General features: G+C 34.5%; 1 protein-coding gene across 18 annotated transcripts in view; it reads left to right on the forward strand.

Annotated features, from left to right (window-relative positions):
• The window catches only part of ATRNL1 (attractin like 1), a 493325-nt gene that overhangs the window by 110262 nt on the left and 365265 nt on the right, over positions 1-17798 (forward strand). For all 18 annotated transcript variants that reach the window (XM_072039818.1, XM_072039817.1, XM_072039820.1 and 15 more), the window contains 3 exons: positions 414-595; positions 12744-12957; positions 15394-15582. In XM_072039818.1, the coding sequence (XP_071895919.1) occupies positions 414-595; positions 12744-12957; positions 15394-15582 (585 nt within the window). The remainder of the gene's footprint in view (positions 1-413; positions 596-12743; positions 12958-15393; positions 15583-17798) is intronic.

A 17798-nucleotide genomic window follows, 5' to 3' on the forward strand; every position in this document is an offset into this window, starting at 1 on the left:
ATTTTTGAAATTTAGATTTAAAAAAAACAAACTGATAGTTGCAGTGCTATTAATTATATAAATCATATATTAATTATATAAATAATGTAATCTTTAATGTGTAGTTGTGCTCAAATCTGAATACAGAGGAATAGCATAATAATAATATTACACCAGAAATTAGTATATAATTTATGAATATTTCAATAAATCATTAAAAGTTTATTTTCATAAAAATACACTGTTGCTGTAATTAAAACATGAAATATTATTTTACTAAATGTTTTAGATTCTTTTTTTTCTATGTGACTTGAAATTGGAAACTAAGTATCGGGTTGTATTTTGAACTACTATTTCAACAAGATAAAATTCATACTTAGTTTTTTATAATTTTTTTTTTCGTATCAGCTTTAACCATATACTTTTTATACTAGCTCATCTGTGTGGGGAAGGATGGAGTCATATTGGAGATGCCTGCCTCCGCATAAACTCTAGTCGTGAAAGCTATGACAATGCCAAACTGTATTGCTACAATTTAAGTGGGAATCTTGCCTCACTGACAACCTCAAAAGAAGTGGAATTTGTTCTGGATGAGATACAGAAGTATACGCTTCAGGTAACTTGAGTAACTGTAATTGATGTTCATGTGAATTAAATTTGGTATGAGGAATCTGTTTTAAGGATTTGTCCACAGAGACAGAGGAAACTGTGTGCCACTGAAGATTGCTAAAGATTGATATCAGTGATGTGTAGGATATTAAAGAAAACTCACGTTTAAGCTTAATGGCACAGCAGTTCACAAATGTTTATCCATACTTGGTTTAACTGTTTCAAGTTGCTGTGTAAAAATGACTTTCAAGAGATTATTTGAGAGAAATGGCTGGAACAGTGGTTTGGGAGATCGTAGCCCTTTTCAACACACTGTGACAGCAAGGATCAAAACGACAATAGTTTTCACTGTAACACAGAAAAAATCCTGGCTTTCATATCAGTGTAAGTAAAACTGTAAAACTTTGTTTTCATGAAAAACACTCATTGAAGTTGTAGCTACGCGAGGATTCTGTCAACCCCCAAGAGAAAATATTTCTTTTAATTGCCCCTGCAGTTATTCTTACTGTATGTGAAATGTATTTTCTTCTTTTTAAGTTTTAATCAGAGAGATGTGGACATTACTATTAAAGTTGTAGTGCTAAATTTTAAAAAAGAGAAGTAGGATAAACTCACCTGCCTGAAAAGACCATTATTAAAGTTGCAGATGAAAAATCTCTGGAAGTTAGTGGCAAGTCCTGTCTTCGAAATTGTAACTTCATGTTTTAACACCATTGAAACAGACGTTTCTCCCCAACACATCTAGGAAAGGTATTTAAACAAGCAAACAAACAAAAAAAAATACCAACAACAGGCACAGCAGAGTTCTCTCCAATATTCTAAATACGTTGTTCTTAAATCTTACCATGTTGCAATGATGACAGTTTGTGGCCTAGAGGAGTTCTGTAGAAGTGTGCAGCATGCTGTGAAGGACATTTTCTTTGGCCACACAGAGAACTTAAGGCTCTTGGTGCTGCTTGCATGCAGCTTCCATGCCTTGTCTCTGCCCATGGCAGGGGGATTGGAATTAGACAATCTATAAGGTCTCTTCCAACCCAAAGGATTCTGTAATTCTCTGACGATTCTATGTCCAAGGCAGAATTGGCTAGCTCTGAAGTGATTGACAGTGGGATGCTACCACTGCCTGCAGTGTCTAGTAAGAAGATAGGAGTGGAATGGGGTTTCTTAAAGCCTGTGGGAGTCCCAGACAGTTTTTTCATTTGAATGTTCTCTCACCTCCAGAATGTCTTTCTTTGTTTAACATTATTCACTGTTCTACCAAATGTACATCTACAGGCATGTATGTACATATCCGTAGTATGTGTGTATGCATGTGTGCATATGTACACATACATATGTGCATACATCTTGTGTGCGTTTGTCAGTATTTATTTATGTATAAAATAGCTCCATTTCATTTCTGTTAAAAGTAGATGTACATTAGCTGAAAGCCTGTGGATAAAGCAAATACTTTTGGTGGATGATGAATACCAAATAAATTGCTTTGAATGATATCAACTTCTATAATTAATAGATCTTATCCCTTATGTAAAAATTCATGGTACCTCATAGGGGCTTTTTCCCTCATACTAACTGCTTAAATCAGTACGAGACAAAGTACATCTGTTTTCCCTTTCTGGGCCTTAGCTGCCTTGGAATTACATTGCTGTAATGTGCTCTGTTGAGGAATGCTGGGGGACTGTCCTCATCTGTTTGCTTACAGGTAGCTTAGAATATAGCAGCTTTTTCATTAACTGTCTCGTTGTACTGGGAGTCTGTAGTGTCAGTGATCAACTACATCAGCTGTTTAGGGAATTGCTCTGATAATTCAAGATTCTGGTTTATTCTGACTTTTCAGGCTCAACACCTTCAGATGCTCAGATTACAGCACCTGTTCACATACTTTCGTCCTGGAAATTCAGTCAGGAGCAGCCTATGAACAGACAGTTCATAGTTCAGACACAATATATAGTTCAGACAGTATAAAAGAGTGTAGTCACAGCCACAGCCACAGTATCAGTGAAAACATCAAAGACCCTGCTAATGTCATGTCACGTGAAGGGTGCATGTTTCTGTGCCTCTTCACCTGATACAGACGTCAAACAGCTGAGGACAGGGAGGGACTCAAGATGTGTAGCGCCCTGCTCTGGAAAACCCTGGCTTTGTATGTAACTGGTATGTGGGAATGAGGGGCACTGATGAGCTGTGCTAGTATGTGTAGCATGTGAGAATGCCCTGAACAGCAGCAACAGAATGGATAAAGAGCTAATTATCTTTCTATAATAATGGTGGGGGAAGGAGGTGGTTTACAATGTGTACATGCCTCTGGCAAATACAGGAATCTGTCATCAGAATATTCTTGAGGAATATGATCCTTATCAATCTCTTAATTGTTGAACAACACAGGGGAAGTTGAAGATTAATTATCTGCCCATGGGTGATAAGGTGCAGATTTTTATTTTTTTTTAGTAATTAAATGTTCAAATGCTGATTGCTGTGTTATTTAAACCCACCTACATCATTGATACATGCATCTAAACTAGCTCCAAGTATATTCTAAAGACATCAAATGGACAGGATGTCTTAACGGAATGAGATGCAAGGCAAACAAATTAGATCATATGAGCAAAGGACATTCTTGAAAGTGTATGTTTTGGTTTCTAGAACATACAACATTTCCTTGATTGCACAGCAAGACTATTTTTTACTAGTTTAGGATTTCACAATCAGGGGAATATTAAAGGTAATTGTGAATAATAATACAACTTATATCAAGCTACTCTGTGATTTGCAAAACTGTTACATTGCAAATGAATTGAGAAACCTACAGAGGAAGTGGCAGTCAAAGATTGCCTTTGTATTATATTAAATCTGAATGCAAGAGTTTAGATGTACGCTGTGAATCAAAATATTCTATATTATCTTTTTCAGTATTCCATTTTGAGGAGACACAACTTTATGTTATATACTTAAGTTTCTTTCAGTAAATGTGGGACCTGGACAGAGCATTTTTTTCCCTAGAAACACAGGTATTTTTTATTTGCTTATAAAGGAGAGAGAGAAGTAATTCTTTTCTGCTAGAAGATCTCTCTTGACATTGTACTTACTACAACCTTGAAACACGTTCTCTGTCCACTTTTGGGTGTTACATAATGTTAAAAATGTAATTGAAATCAAAATGACAAAATCACAAATGGCAGTGATTTGTCTAGTTACTTGTCATGTTGTTCTTCCTCACCCCAAGATTCCTACTAAAATACTGCATAGCAGGCCCTCAAATCTAACAGCATGCTAAACTATTGATATGATTGATATTACCTGACTGAGGTAATGTCTTGAGATGTAGCTTTTTTTAGTGCTTTTGGAAGCTTGATATTTTTTTAATGTTTCAGAGCTTAGAACTTCTGCAAGGTGACATCCTGCTGCATGTATCTTTATTTAAGTATGTCCTGAGTCAATGTGGTGATATAAATTTCAAGATACTTCACGTACAGTTTATGCAATTGTAGAGAAATATATTCACTTCAGAGGTATATCTCAGGTTAAGCAATGGTGTAGTTATCAGAATCTTTAATGAAATGCTACCATGATTTATGCTGTTTTTCAGTTACATTTAAAGGAAAAATACATATACTTTCAATCGTATCTGTCCAGTTGGATTTATTCTGTGCAAGACAGCCTAAATGTGTTATCAGGTTTGACAGAGCTCTCTGAAATTTTGCTTGATTTTCTTTTGTCTGCCTTTTCCTCTCAAACTGCAATCATGATGATTTAAGGTGTGAGATTTCATTTTAGATGGCTTGTTTCTGTAACAGATGGTGGTGTGGAGTTCACAAATGTAGTCAGGCAGCTGTGAGGTGAGCACCATACCTTAATCTGAAGTATCTATGGTGGAGTTTGACTAGTAAGGTTAATATCAGAGGCTTTAAAATCTTTCTCCTGTGTGGAACAAAAGCTTTCAGGATTAGTGAATGAGTCAGAGTGACATTTGGAAGTAAGAATATGGATCTATTTTTATCTTTACTTTATTTGATATTCTTGTACTGAGAAAAGAAGAAAAACTTTAGCAGCTTCTGTGTATTTTAAAAACTGTTAAAATATTATCAATAAATACTACAGTCTGGAAGGACTTAATTTTTTCTTCTTTTTTTTTTTTTTTTTTTTTTTTTAGAAACAATGTGGGGCTATGTAGATTGTTTTCTGATAAAAAGTTTGTGTTCTGTGGTTGGTACTAAATGGTTTAGTACCATTTCTTCATTAGATTTAGAATAATACAAAACATGTTTAGAAAGATTCAGTGGGAGGAGGTTGCCATTGTCTCTACCTCCTGTCAAGATCTTATTGTGTATCAATATTTTCTCTTAATTCCAGTACTAAATTGGAAATCAATAATTGCCTCCTTTTAAAGAATAAGGATAAAGTTAATTCGATACTAAAGAAAGCAACAATATGAAGACTTCTGTAGTGTGAAGTTAAAACACTGTTGAATTTGCAATTATATTCTAAAATAATGACCAACAATTGAATAGGTAATTTGATTTTTTTCATTGGATATAAATGGAATTAATTGAGAGAATACCAAAGTAAACACAATAGATAGACCGATGATTCCTGTACTAAAACAAAATAATGCTTGATATTTTTCTTTTATGGTACTTTATTGACCTAGTAAGCAAAATTTCACGAAAGGGAAGATGTGAATTTTTGTGTAAATTAGATAAGAACAACAGCAGCTTAAGATTAATTAATTGTTCCTTCTAGTATCCAAATATATATGTTTTAAATGAGTCTACTCATTTAAAAGTGCAATTAGTTCCTTTGGGAGTTTGCCTACAACTGTGGAATATAAATCCAAATAAAAAAAAATCTTGCTATAGTGCAATAAATTCTGAGAGGGTTTGGTTTCGTTGTAGTAAGCATAAACAAAAATGAGAACAGGTTTAAAAAAAAAGCATAACATTATACAAGCTGTTTGTAACTTTTCCTTTACTTCCCTGTTTACAGGGCTAGGTATCCTTCATAAATCAGACTTCAGTGTAGGTTAGAGTTAATTAGTGAGCTTTGCATGGTAGCCTTATTCCTTGTTAGCTCAAAGTATTCTCAGAGGGCTGTATGTTTTTATGGTTTTATTGAACGTTTGCTTGTAGTGAAGCTGACATCTACTTTTTTTTTTCCTCCTTCTGAAATAGTCTCTTTACTACAATTCCTAGCAGTCCTGCTTTACTGTTGAATTTGTGGAGATGTAATAAATTCTTTCAGCACTTCTGTATTGGAGTTGTTACACTGACTGTCCATTAGCTCATTCTGGATGAGCTGGCTTCCTGCTTTCATGAAACGGGGAGCTCAACTTGCTTTGGATGCCTGAAAATAGAACTTGAATTTCAAAAAAAATAAAATAAAAAATACCCCTATAAAGAGGAAAACTCAAGGATTTCTAAGCCAAAGTCCTCTCTAAATAGTAGCGTTAATCTTCTCTGTAGATTGAAATTCAGGAAGTTTGAAGGCTTTTTTCAGTTTGCCAGATTTAATTGTTTTTTTTTTTTTTTTTAACCATCTTCTCAACAACAAAATATGATGGGTGGGAGAATTAAATGTTATGTTCTAATACCTGACTCCTACTACTAATTATAAATATACATGTGTTTAATCATTTATACCTTTGTCTTCTTTAACATGTCATTCACTGGGTAAATATTTACAAAAAAAACAAACGTGCAGGTGTCTAGCATGGTTAGAATCAACACACAATCAAATAATAGAAACACATCAATGAGGTAGTAACTGAAACGGATGGTTTTTCTTCATATGGCTCTTGTTCTCAATAAGCAGTTTTTCATTCAGAACGATGCAGAAAAGAAGAGAACGATCTTCAAGCCCTTTTCAAAATACATGGAAATGTGAGCACTAGGGAAAGACAGTATTTTCAAGGTTTAATTACATGTTTTTAACTCATGGCAATGATTTTTCTAGAGATCAGGGAGTTTAAGTAGTTCTCAAAGAGTTTGTTGAAGTTTTGCAGTAAGATACAGTGACACACACATTAGAAAATAAGTGCTCAGTACGCTTATCCAAAAAGAAAGAACTTTAAATAAAGATGTGGATAAATTTTGGGACATATCTATCTATCTATCTATCTATCTGTTTTTGAAAGAAATATATTGTTTCTCAGCAATTGCCATGGTTATGAAACAGAGGAGAATTATAAGCCTCAGTAGTAGTTGGCTATTCAGTAAAGCTAAATTTGCTAACTTCACTCATTTACATTCAACCCCCAATCAGTTTGTGCTGAGGCAGCAGTAATGCCTATAATATTTCATGTTTATAAATGATCGTATTCACTGTAGATATCAAACTAACTTAGTCTGACTTAAATTTTGAGTAAACCGTGAACATGAAGCATCATCTCTGTAGTTAATGTTACAGAATTTTCCATTCTAATGTAGTTCCATAATTACTACTGTAGAAGAAAATTAAAATGTAATGGTTTAAAAAAACAAACAAACAAAAAAAAAACCACATTTTTGAAGTTAGTGGTGATCAGTATTTTATAAATTCCCATGATGGCTAAAAACTTGCCTGATGTTCAACTAAATAGGACTTTAGTACAAGGTGACATGAGACATCCTATAGGTATGTATTGTATGATTGCAATTTTGCTCCTGTTGAATGAAGATGAAGTCCTGTCCATCAAATTTTCCACTGAGTTTAATAATTCCTAAATCTTTTCCAATTTAGAGCAAAGGTTGATTTCTCACTTATAAGGTGTTTTGGAAGGTTCTCACCAATGATATAAAAGATATAAAAGCATATAAAGTTCTATAAAATGGATAATAATTGACTAGTATATCAAGCCTAATTGCATGGTTTGTTAAGACTGGTTGTAAGTTTTAAAAACTGCCCCAGAAAGAAATAGATGAAGGGAGAATAGTTTCTAGAGAATGGTTTGAAGTTTTAGATTATGTAGTGGGATAAAGCTACGGAATAAAACTTTCAAGTACTCGAGATATATTTGATTGCATACCCTGGTGCAAGTTTAGTAAGACCTATTACAAGCCTTCACAAGTCAGAGTTGATCATCTGCCGTATATTGCATTGCCTTTGTTTCACTGTAATTTTTTTTTACTAAATTATACTTTGAGAATTTCTTGATATTTTTCCTCCCCTCCTTTCTTCCTTTACATTTTATCTTAGAACTTCTGTGGAATGTGGTAATGCTATTTGGGAAAGCTTAGTTGTTGCTGAGGTGGTTTTAATATGAACTGCTTGTAATGTATAACCAGGGTTTTCATAGATATATTCGGGAACATGATTTTTTTTTTTTTATTCTACAATGAAGCATTGCAAAGTATTCTTTTTAAAAAAAAACTTGTTAATTTCACGTAAAATCTCCAATGTAATTGAAATAATTTTTGAAAACCTATAAAGAGTAACTATCTGTTTTATATAGTCACAAGACTGTTTTGATGATTTTTTTTTTTTAGTGGATGTATCATGATGTAGATGAAACACAGCTTTTAGCTCTTTATGATTTTGCAACAAGAGAACAAAAAACTTTTATGCCGATGTCCAAAGTACTGAAAAATCATTGCTTAAGGAAGTAATGGTGTTTAAAAGCTAAAATTTTTAGAGACATAAATGGAAGATCATTCCTTGGAAAAATCTGTGAATCTCAAAATTAAGGTTATGAGTCGGAGCAAATGGTTAGGCTGTTTGTTGCCTGTGTAAAACAGCTTTTCCATTACTTATTAATAGCAGTAGTAGCAGGTAATAAGGCTCAAGTAGTAGGGAATTGAGGACCTCAAATAAGTATTGCGATAGCTATGTATGAAAATGTAAAACACTTATTTTAAATGCTTATTTTTTTTCCAATTACTAAGGTATTATCTTTTGGTTGATTATAAAATACATTATTAAAGCAAACATGACAATTAACTTCTGCTGGGTAGAAAATAATTTCAACTGAAATTGTTTTTGGTGTTATATGCTAAAAGGAAGTAGTAGATATTGCCTGTCTCATTCTTCCATATTCTGAGAAGAGTGGTAGAGCTGAATATCAATAGAACATGAGCAATAAAATTTCCTCCTGGCCTTTTTGTAGGCACTGTATCCCTGAAAATTCACTAGCCTTTCTTTGAATGCTTGTGCATATGTGTATATAACATCTGAAAGTACACATCTTTTGCACTACATCTTTGTGAGTCTGAAATCTTTATGGATAGCAATACCCACTTCCATCCTGCATGCCCACTAGTGTTTTGTTAATCAAGAGAAGAGAGGGCAGAGTGACCACAGTTTTTATCAAGTGTCTCAGTACTAGCAGTAAAACAAGAGCTTCAGTGCCATTTGTTTGGCTTCTAAATGACTGAAGGCAGACACACTCCTAAATTGGGCTAGATTGTCCATTCTCTTGAAAACTAGAGCACTGCAGAGCATACTTGGCTTTAAGGGATTCTAACACCTTATTTGGAGAAAGCAAATACTCCCTTCCTTTACTGTCTCTGAGGAATGAAGGAAGAGGAATCTCTAATACAGCTTCTAGAAAAATATATCAGCTTTGCTGAAAGTAAATGAATTCTGCTAGGAGGCAAGAGTTGAAATGGGTCTTGCTAAGCTCAGACAGAGAAGGTCTCCAGATAATGTTGTGACATGCCTACCAGTGCAACACACTGTGACCACACATTTAGCATTAAAGGGAAATTCTAGCAATGATATGCTTTGGAGGCTTCTATTCATTTCTATCCACAGTGGACTGGCATCTGTGACATACATGAGATTTTGTAATCATTTCAGAAAGAGACATAGGCACAGTCAAGTCATTTAGAAAAAGGTGGGGTACTTTTTCACTCATTTACGCTCAATTTCTGCCTCCATAGTCAGAAGCTGAGTAGAAGGATGGGATGACCAGTGCAGTGTGACAAAAACATCTTGAATAAGAACTGTTTCCTGAACTAGGTCATGCCATAGTTTATTGAAGAGGTCTTGCATGTGTATGTGTTCATGTGTGTACATGTTCACATTTATGTTGGAGCTTTTCCTGCTTCTTCAAATAGAAATGAATTCTGCTCAGTTGCAGGCTCCACTTCAATTCTGAATCAAAACAACTTACTAAGTCACAAATACTGAAAGGAGTGGGTTTCCTGGTTGTGTTTTCTGGACGTCTTGAAAATATACATGCTTCAAGGCCTTGAGGAAGAAAGAATGTCTTCAGAACTCTGAGTAATTTTCCTCCCACTTACATGTGGGGTGAAGCTCATCTTATTTTTCCACTGAAGAAGCTAGTATTCTTTAGGAGGAAAATCAAGGTGCATTTGGAACTGATTTCATGTAAGCAACAAGTGAAAAATGGATTTGTACCTTTTTTTTTTTTTTTCTTCCCCAAATATATTTTGAGAGGCTTGGAAAGTATAACCTTGTATCAGCGAGTTGTATCACAGTGAACATTCAGTCTGATTTCCCTCCACTCTGTTCCTCTTCAGAAGGATCTTTGGCAAGATATTCAAAGCAAAGGATTTAGTTCCCTACATCCATTTTTCATTACCTGAAACAATCACAGACTTCAAGTTAAGGATGTGTAATTCTCATTATTTCTTAAGTCTGAAGAAGAAACTGAATTGGCATTTGCATTCTGTACCTTTGAAGGTCCCTCAGTTGTTTCAAGTACTTCAGGAACTCTGAACTAGTGTGACTGAACCTTTCATCACTTAGACAGATAAGGACTAGACATATGCTTTCTTTAAGGAGAAATCAGTTTGTCACAGCACAGTGATGATGGCTGCAGGTGACACATGGAAATTCCTGAATTTTCTATTCACTTCTTGCTTTTTTCCCTGTTGGCTTTTGTGCAGCACAGCAGCAGTCACCTTTTTTTTGCTGATAAGACTTGGTGTTACCAGTATGTAAACTCTATCACCAGCAGTCTTCAACTGTAGTCCACCACATCACAGAATTAATGCCACACAATGCAATATTTACTTTAAGCATGTCCTTGGAGCACTTTGGTGGCCTACTTCTCAGCTATTTACCATATTTTAATCAGATGTTAAAGAATGCTTTGGATAATCTGTTTTTTGGCATCCTAACTATATGCTCAAAGCCACACAGTGAGCCTGCAAGGTTCAACAGTGTGTGTTTGATAGCATGTTAATCAGTGTTCAGGTCTGTATTTAGTTGTGTTACATGAGCAAAGAGCCAAAGATGGTACATATGGAATAGGAGATATCTGATACAATGGCTGTAAGTTGTCCAGATACTGCTGTTGTTAAGAATGATGATGACAGCTGTACGATGACAAACTGATCATTACTTTTATTTGAAGTATTTTGTTTCAGGGGTGCTGCTTTTATCTTCTAAGGCTATTCTGGCTTTCCTGATCCTCCCTGCGACTTGGTCGTCATTTACGGGTTTCTGAGACACTTCAACTATAATAGAAAAATTTCCCTCCAAATGTCACTGCTGCCCTGTCAGTTTTCATTATTGGCTTGACATGCTTTTCACCATAACTGGACTATGATCTCTGTTTCCTTTATACTGATACTGGGGCCAAATTATTTAGCAGTGCAATCAAAATTGTCAGCAATATATTGAACATTGTCTTGGCTAGAATTTCTCAACCCCAAAGTAGGCATTCAGGGTTGTTTCAGGTCCGTTTGTCAGCAGTATATCCTGCCTACTGCATAAGCCATTGACATATTCTGTACAAGCCTGGGTGCATTCTGCAGTGGGATATTTAGAAACATGCGTAATATCTAAGGTTTTCTAGTGCATGTGGACCACATACATCTACAGCAAAGTAGGCAACTAAATAACAAATAAAAGACATATTTTCTGTCACTTTCCAGATGTCCAAGTTCTTCTTTCACTGCCTGCATGTTCTTTCTAATACCTAGAATTCTCTCAGACACCTGAAAAGTAGGTCATCTCAGGTAGCAATGAAGTTGTGAAGCCAATAGAGAAGTGAGACGTGAGAGTAGGAGGTGGAACTTCTTCTGGATGTTCTTGTTGCTCTTTGAGAGTCTCCCAGAGTTCATCACTCCTTATGGATTAGAACATTTCTTAGTCATTTATTTAAGTCTGTTCTTGCATCTGTAAATCTGCTCCCAACCAATAGGACAGAAGAGGGAGAGGACACAGCATAAATTTTTGGGAAGGTGAAGAATACTGACCATATTCCTACTCTTTTTTTTTTTTTTTTTAAAGTAATTACAGTAGTATTTCTGAAGAAAAAATAATGGGAGATGGTGGTGATTCCTGATTCACTTGTAAAATAGCACATAGATCTTGAATCAAGACAGGTTACATTTAGGTATACTGTGATGTTTTGCCTACTTTGGCCTCTAAATTAAATGAGTTGGGAACGTAATTCACAACACCTCTTCTTTGGTGTTGACATCTGTCCTTTGTCTGGTGTAGACGATTGTGTTGTTTGTCTCTGTGGTATTCAGGTGGTATTCACTTACCACCACATACCTGTCACTACCCTGGTCTCTCTATACCTCTCTATGGTTAAATATATACCTCTTTCTATGGTTAAATTGGGGTTAATGAATGCTGTCTATGAACAGAAATTACATGAGGAAAAGTGTGCTTTCTGTATCCTGAGATTTTCCAGTGATGATATATGTAGGTTTATCCTGGAGCAGACAAAGGCCTCTGCTCCTCAAAATTTTCTTTTCTGTAGGTAATGGAATAAATCATATGAAATGATAAAAGAAAGTAGAATTAGCATGATCTGATGTCACTGATCCATCATAATATTTTTTGAGAGTTAATGCTTATTGTAGCATTGTAATAATCACAATATTATTGTAGTAATGTTGGTAGCATAGAAATAAATAATAAAGGTATATTGTGTATTTACTGGCATTGAAATTGTGGATGTACCACTTTCATCTGACTCTGAACTGCTGGTAGATGCTGACCAGTATCAGCAGCACAGACTTTAAAGGATAGGATATTTATTATTTTTATTCCCCTGAACTTTGATTTCTGTGAAGTGCTCCTAACTTGTGTGTGTTTTATTATCCATATTGGTCTAGCAATTAGTAATCAGTAAAGTAGCCACTGGAAAAGAATACAATTTCAATTTTGAGCATTCAATCAGGTTTCTAACTCTTTATCAAGCAGTATTAATCAGTGTTTAACTAATTATCTTACATTTGTTTCATTCTGCTTCATAGAAAATTTCACCTTGGGTAGGCTTACGCAAGATCAACATCTCCTACTGGGGATGGGATGACATGTCTCCTTTTACAAATACAACTCTGCAATGGCTTCCTGGAGAGCCAAATGACTCTGGCTTCTGTGCATATCTAGAAAGAGCAGAGGTGGCAGGTCTGAAAGCGAATCCATGCACTGCAATGGCAGATGGTCTTGTCTGTGAAAAACCTGTCGGTAAGCAATCTCTTGTACTCAGTTACCGTTACTGTCATGATTAGCAAGCTGTTTGGATTTTCACTTGGCTAAAAGGGATTATTGGGCAATTTGGATTTAAGTAATTACAAAACAGAATTTTACTTTTTTTTTTTTTTTTTTGAAAAATGTGCAACTCTAATGATTAATATTCCTAATTTGCAAATATTTATTTGCAGATTAGCTTACATGGCTTGACACCTGCATGACACCAAAAGTCTTATAAGATGGCATTAAATCAGTAGTAGTCAGTGACAACCGTAACCGTAGCTTGAAGAGTCTGTGATGATGTTCAACAAAGCTGATGCTGCTAAAACAACTTTTCTTCCTGAATCTCCCTGAACATCATTAAACGTTTCAATGATCTAAAATACTGAAAAAAGAAACCAACAAACCAAAACCCACAAAATGCTAGGTTCTATCTTTTAGGTTTCTTTGTGTCTAAAGAATGCTGTGGCAGATACTCACTTGTCAGTTCTCGATACTTTGAGAAAGTGAAAAAGGGGATGACTGACATCCTTCACTAAGCTGTCCTGCCAGTGTCTACCCAAAGTGTTTGGAAAGCTGGGAAGCTTTCTAAGCACATGCTCATTCTTAGGATCCCCCGGTGTAGAAATTGGTAACCAACAAAGGCAACTAGAGTTGCAATCACTCAAAGATATCATGAGCAGTCCTGCACAGGAGCCTAGAAGCTTGATTCTGGCACTTTCAATATCTACTGCATATTGCATATGTGCTCACAAGGGGTACTTTTAGGTTCTACAGACTTCAGGACGCTAAAGTGTGCTGCTAGAGTTATAGGACTTGCTTACTGTCCAGATAGCAACATAAATCACATCTAACGTTTTTTAAGATTTTTTTTTTAACTTTGCTTTCTCAGGGTTTCTTAAAATCTTCTTATATCTGCTATCCTTCATTTGCTAACAAGAAGTGTGACTCCTGTCTAATCAACCCATGATGTTAGACCCTGAAAATCATGTTATACTTCAAATTAACATTTTTGTGCTCTAATTGTCCCATGTTTCTCTTCATAGCTATGTGGATAAACACATAAAGCACTTTACATTTCCTATTAACATTTGTTGTTGTTTTTTTTTTTTTTCGTTGTCTGGAAAATAGCTCCATTGTATGTTGATAACAAAACCTATCAATCTGATACTTTAGCTGTGAAATAGTCAGAGTTCTTTACTTGCATAACCAAAGTGTGATTTAACAATTTTTTATTTTCTTATACATAACTCTAAATAATAATGTAATGGCAAAGTAAACGTTAATGCCACCTCTATTTCCAATTATTTTTTTTCCACAGTGTTAGTTTTGAATTAATGATTATTTACCAGATGTTTCTCAGGGTAATAAAAGATATTGTCATAATACAAGAGACCTCAAAATATAAAAGATACAATAGGTGGAACAAAAGTGATGTATATATGATGCAGTGCTTTCCAGTTACATCAATGTTATATGCGTCTGTGAATGGTATCTGTTTTTTTATTTGATTTTTGTTCTTGAGGTATTTCAGAGACAGTAGAAGTCTAAGTACTTCAACCTTAGGAGAATACTTTTGTAGTTTGTCTGATTTTTGATAGATTTTTTTTTCTTGTTCATTTTAAATTATTATTATTTATAATTAAGAGCAAATCACAGCTTGAATGCATGAATAAGTAGGCCAGAGCCAGGTTTAGTGATTGGGAGTGCTAAAAAAAAAAAAAAAAAAAAGATGGTGAATGAGTTGAGAGCTCATCTTGAAGTCAAAGAAAATGAGTAGAGTATGAAACCAAGGATTATGATTATAACTCATTAAACCAAAATTCTTTTGGTTTCAACTGTTTGAATTAACGTATGCTACTAACCTAGTGAAAACGTGGTCTCCACTAAAAAAAAAAAAAGTGCATTGAATAATGTACCTTTTGTTCCTTTCTCTTTGCATTATAGTTACTTTAATATGTACACTATAGTGCACATTTTTAGGATACAAGTCATAAGTAGTAATAACAAGAACAATAGACCTAGAAGTCTATAGATTACTGTAATTGTTATAAAAGTTTGATATATATATTTTAAGTTATGCATGTGCAATTAACTAAACTGACTTTAGCAGGCAATAAAAATTAAATTTATGATCTTGGTATATAGGTAAGATTGCTGTGATCCTTTTAAAATGAATTATTTTAGAGTATGATTTATACTGAGGATTACTTAATAATTTCTATAAGTGTTTATTGTATTTAAATACTTCACCACAAGTTTGGACCAAACTATTTATGGCTATTTAAAATCAAAGTCATCTTTCATTTGAAAAAGGATATTTCTAATGAAACATAATAGTAATAATAAAAAGCACACAAACAAAACAACAACAACAAACTAAAATTGAATTTATGTTCAAAATTACATTTTTTTGTGATTGTCTTTCAGTTAGTCCCAACCAGAATGCAAGACCCTGCAAAAAGCCGTGCTCCTTGAGAACAACATGTTCCAACTGTACGAGTAATGGTATGGAATGTATGTGGTGCAGCAGTACTAAACGATGCGTTGATTCAAATGCCTATATAATCTCATTCCCCTACGGACAATGTCTAGAATGGCAAACTGCCACGTGCTCCCGTAAGTGCCTTACCGAACACTTCACCTATTAAATATAATGATTTAATTTTTGTCCACTCAGAAGAATGCCTATATGATTTAGCACATTCACTAAAGATAAAAACAATTTCAGATGAATGGCCTCATATAGCTACTAATGTCAGCTGTCAGCACTGTGCAAGTATTTTCTAGATACTGGTGAAACATTGGTGATTATTTTATGATGAAACATATTTAGTCTTATATGATAGGGACTATAGATATATGGTCTCTCTCATATTTAAATGAGACAGTAAATAAGTGTTTATTGTTTTTAGGTGAAAATACTGTGATTTGTTTCTATGACTAGCTTTGGTGTATGAAATGATGGCCAAGAGTTAGAACCAAATACTGGTAAAAATTAGAGACATACACCTTAGATACAGCATCTAGGGAGATGAACTGAATTCAGTGTTTCTAAGACTCTGCTATATATTTTGTTAGCAGAGTCAATGAAGTCAATTTTCCTACCATGCAAAGATAAAACAATGTAATAATGATACTAATAGTCTTGAGAATACTGTAACACATAGGCAAAACAAATGGCCTATGTTCTCTGTAAATTCTTCTAATTTGCAATTATTTTATAAACTCTTGCAAATTGTTTGCCCTCTCCATGGAAGTAGAAAGAATAGCAGACTATTAGGCAGATAAAAGGAGGCACAGAAAACTTTTGTCCCATGTGATCAGACTGGGTCAGGTTGCATTAATGTACAAGATTGAGATGTGCTCATTTCATCCTTTTAAAATAAAAGATAAATGTTTCCTTTCTTTGTTACGCAGCAAAGGTATTCCCCAAATGTCCCTTTTGGAAGCACATTTCATCGGAAATCGATCCAATGCCTCTCTAGGAGAAAAAGAAACCTATTCAACATGCCTTTCAGTGCACTATTCAGCTAATGCTATTTTTTTCTGAAGTCTGAACTGGCTGGACCTTGTTAAATTCAGCTCCATGCAGTTCCAGCATGTATCAGTGCCATAATTCACAGATACTTGAGCAAACTGCCTGATGCTTTAGATTCTTGTCTCAGTCACGGTCTATTTAGAAAAAGTCCTCAGATAATCATTCTACAGAAGACCGGTTCTTACAATTTTCACAAATTGGCATCCTTAAAGACTTGGTTAAAATATTTTCCACCTGTAAAGGACTCTAATCCAGTGGGACTTGAACTTAATATATAGGATTCCTGAAGCTGACCATCAAAGTCTCATTATTGCTCTTCTTTTTGAGAGTCTTACTAGTGGTTTCTGACATTCTTTCTTTCTCTATGAGAGTCTTTTGATATGATAGTCTCTGGAAAATTTTATAACTGGGTATACTGTGGGTATATTGAGATGCTGCTGGACAACAAGAAGCAACATGCTTCAGGGTCATAATTTGATTATGATTTTGTCTAATATATTATTGATACAAAGACAAAAGGTCTTTTATTTCATGCAAGTCCAAGAGGTGAAATTAAGTAAAATAAGGTCCTGCCGTGTCTGTAATCCGTGGATCCATGCCTGGGATCCATTGATACATTCTAGTCTTAGGATAGAAGTTTGGTTTAAAAGGGCAATGGTTTAAAATGTGCAATTTAATTTTTTTAAAATGGGCAGTTTGGTTTAAAATGGGCAATTTTTTCTTTCATTTGAAATCATCTAAGGGTAGTGAAACCTGCAGAGCCTGTACTTCTAACTTAACTGAGATTCCTCTTTCATTCATAGTAATCATGAAATATAGCCAGTGCAATGTTGACCTGTTCTGGTAAAATTTCATTCTGAAATGTAAAATTCAGATATTAATCCAGCTTCTAGGGTCCCGGTTCAGCATGGACAAGAAATAGGGTTTTGTCCTCTAAATCTAGTCATTAGCCATTGTTTGATTGAAAAATAATTAACAGGAACTTATTCTCTTTTCCCATGTATATTTGAAATAATAATACCATAATTATGTAAAGGATTCACTCTTTAAACAGTCCGTTAAGCTTTTTCCTGTCCTAAAAGGACTTAATTTTACAACTTATAAAATTGATAGTGAGTTGTGGCCAGAGATAAGATGACTGAAAATTTGGAGTTAAAATTGACAGATGCTTAGCTTTTTAAAATAGCATATATTTTAATTAAAGTCTGAACTTATAATTCTGTTTCTGTGCTTGTGTGGTATTTGTACATCATGCATACTTTCTTTGTTTGGGGAATACAAAAAAAAGTTTTTA

This window comes from Anas platyrhynchos, chromosome 6 (assembly GCF_047663525.1).
Source record: "Anas platyrhynchos isolate ZD024472 breed Pekin duck chromosome 6, IASCAAS_PekinDuck_T2T, whole genome shotgun sequence".
NCBI classification, from domain to species: domain Eukaryota; kingdom Metazoa; phylum Chordata; class Aves; order Anseriformes; family Anatidae; genus Anas; species Anas platyrhynchos.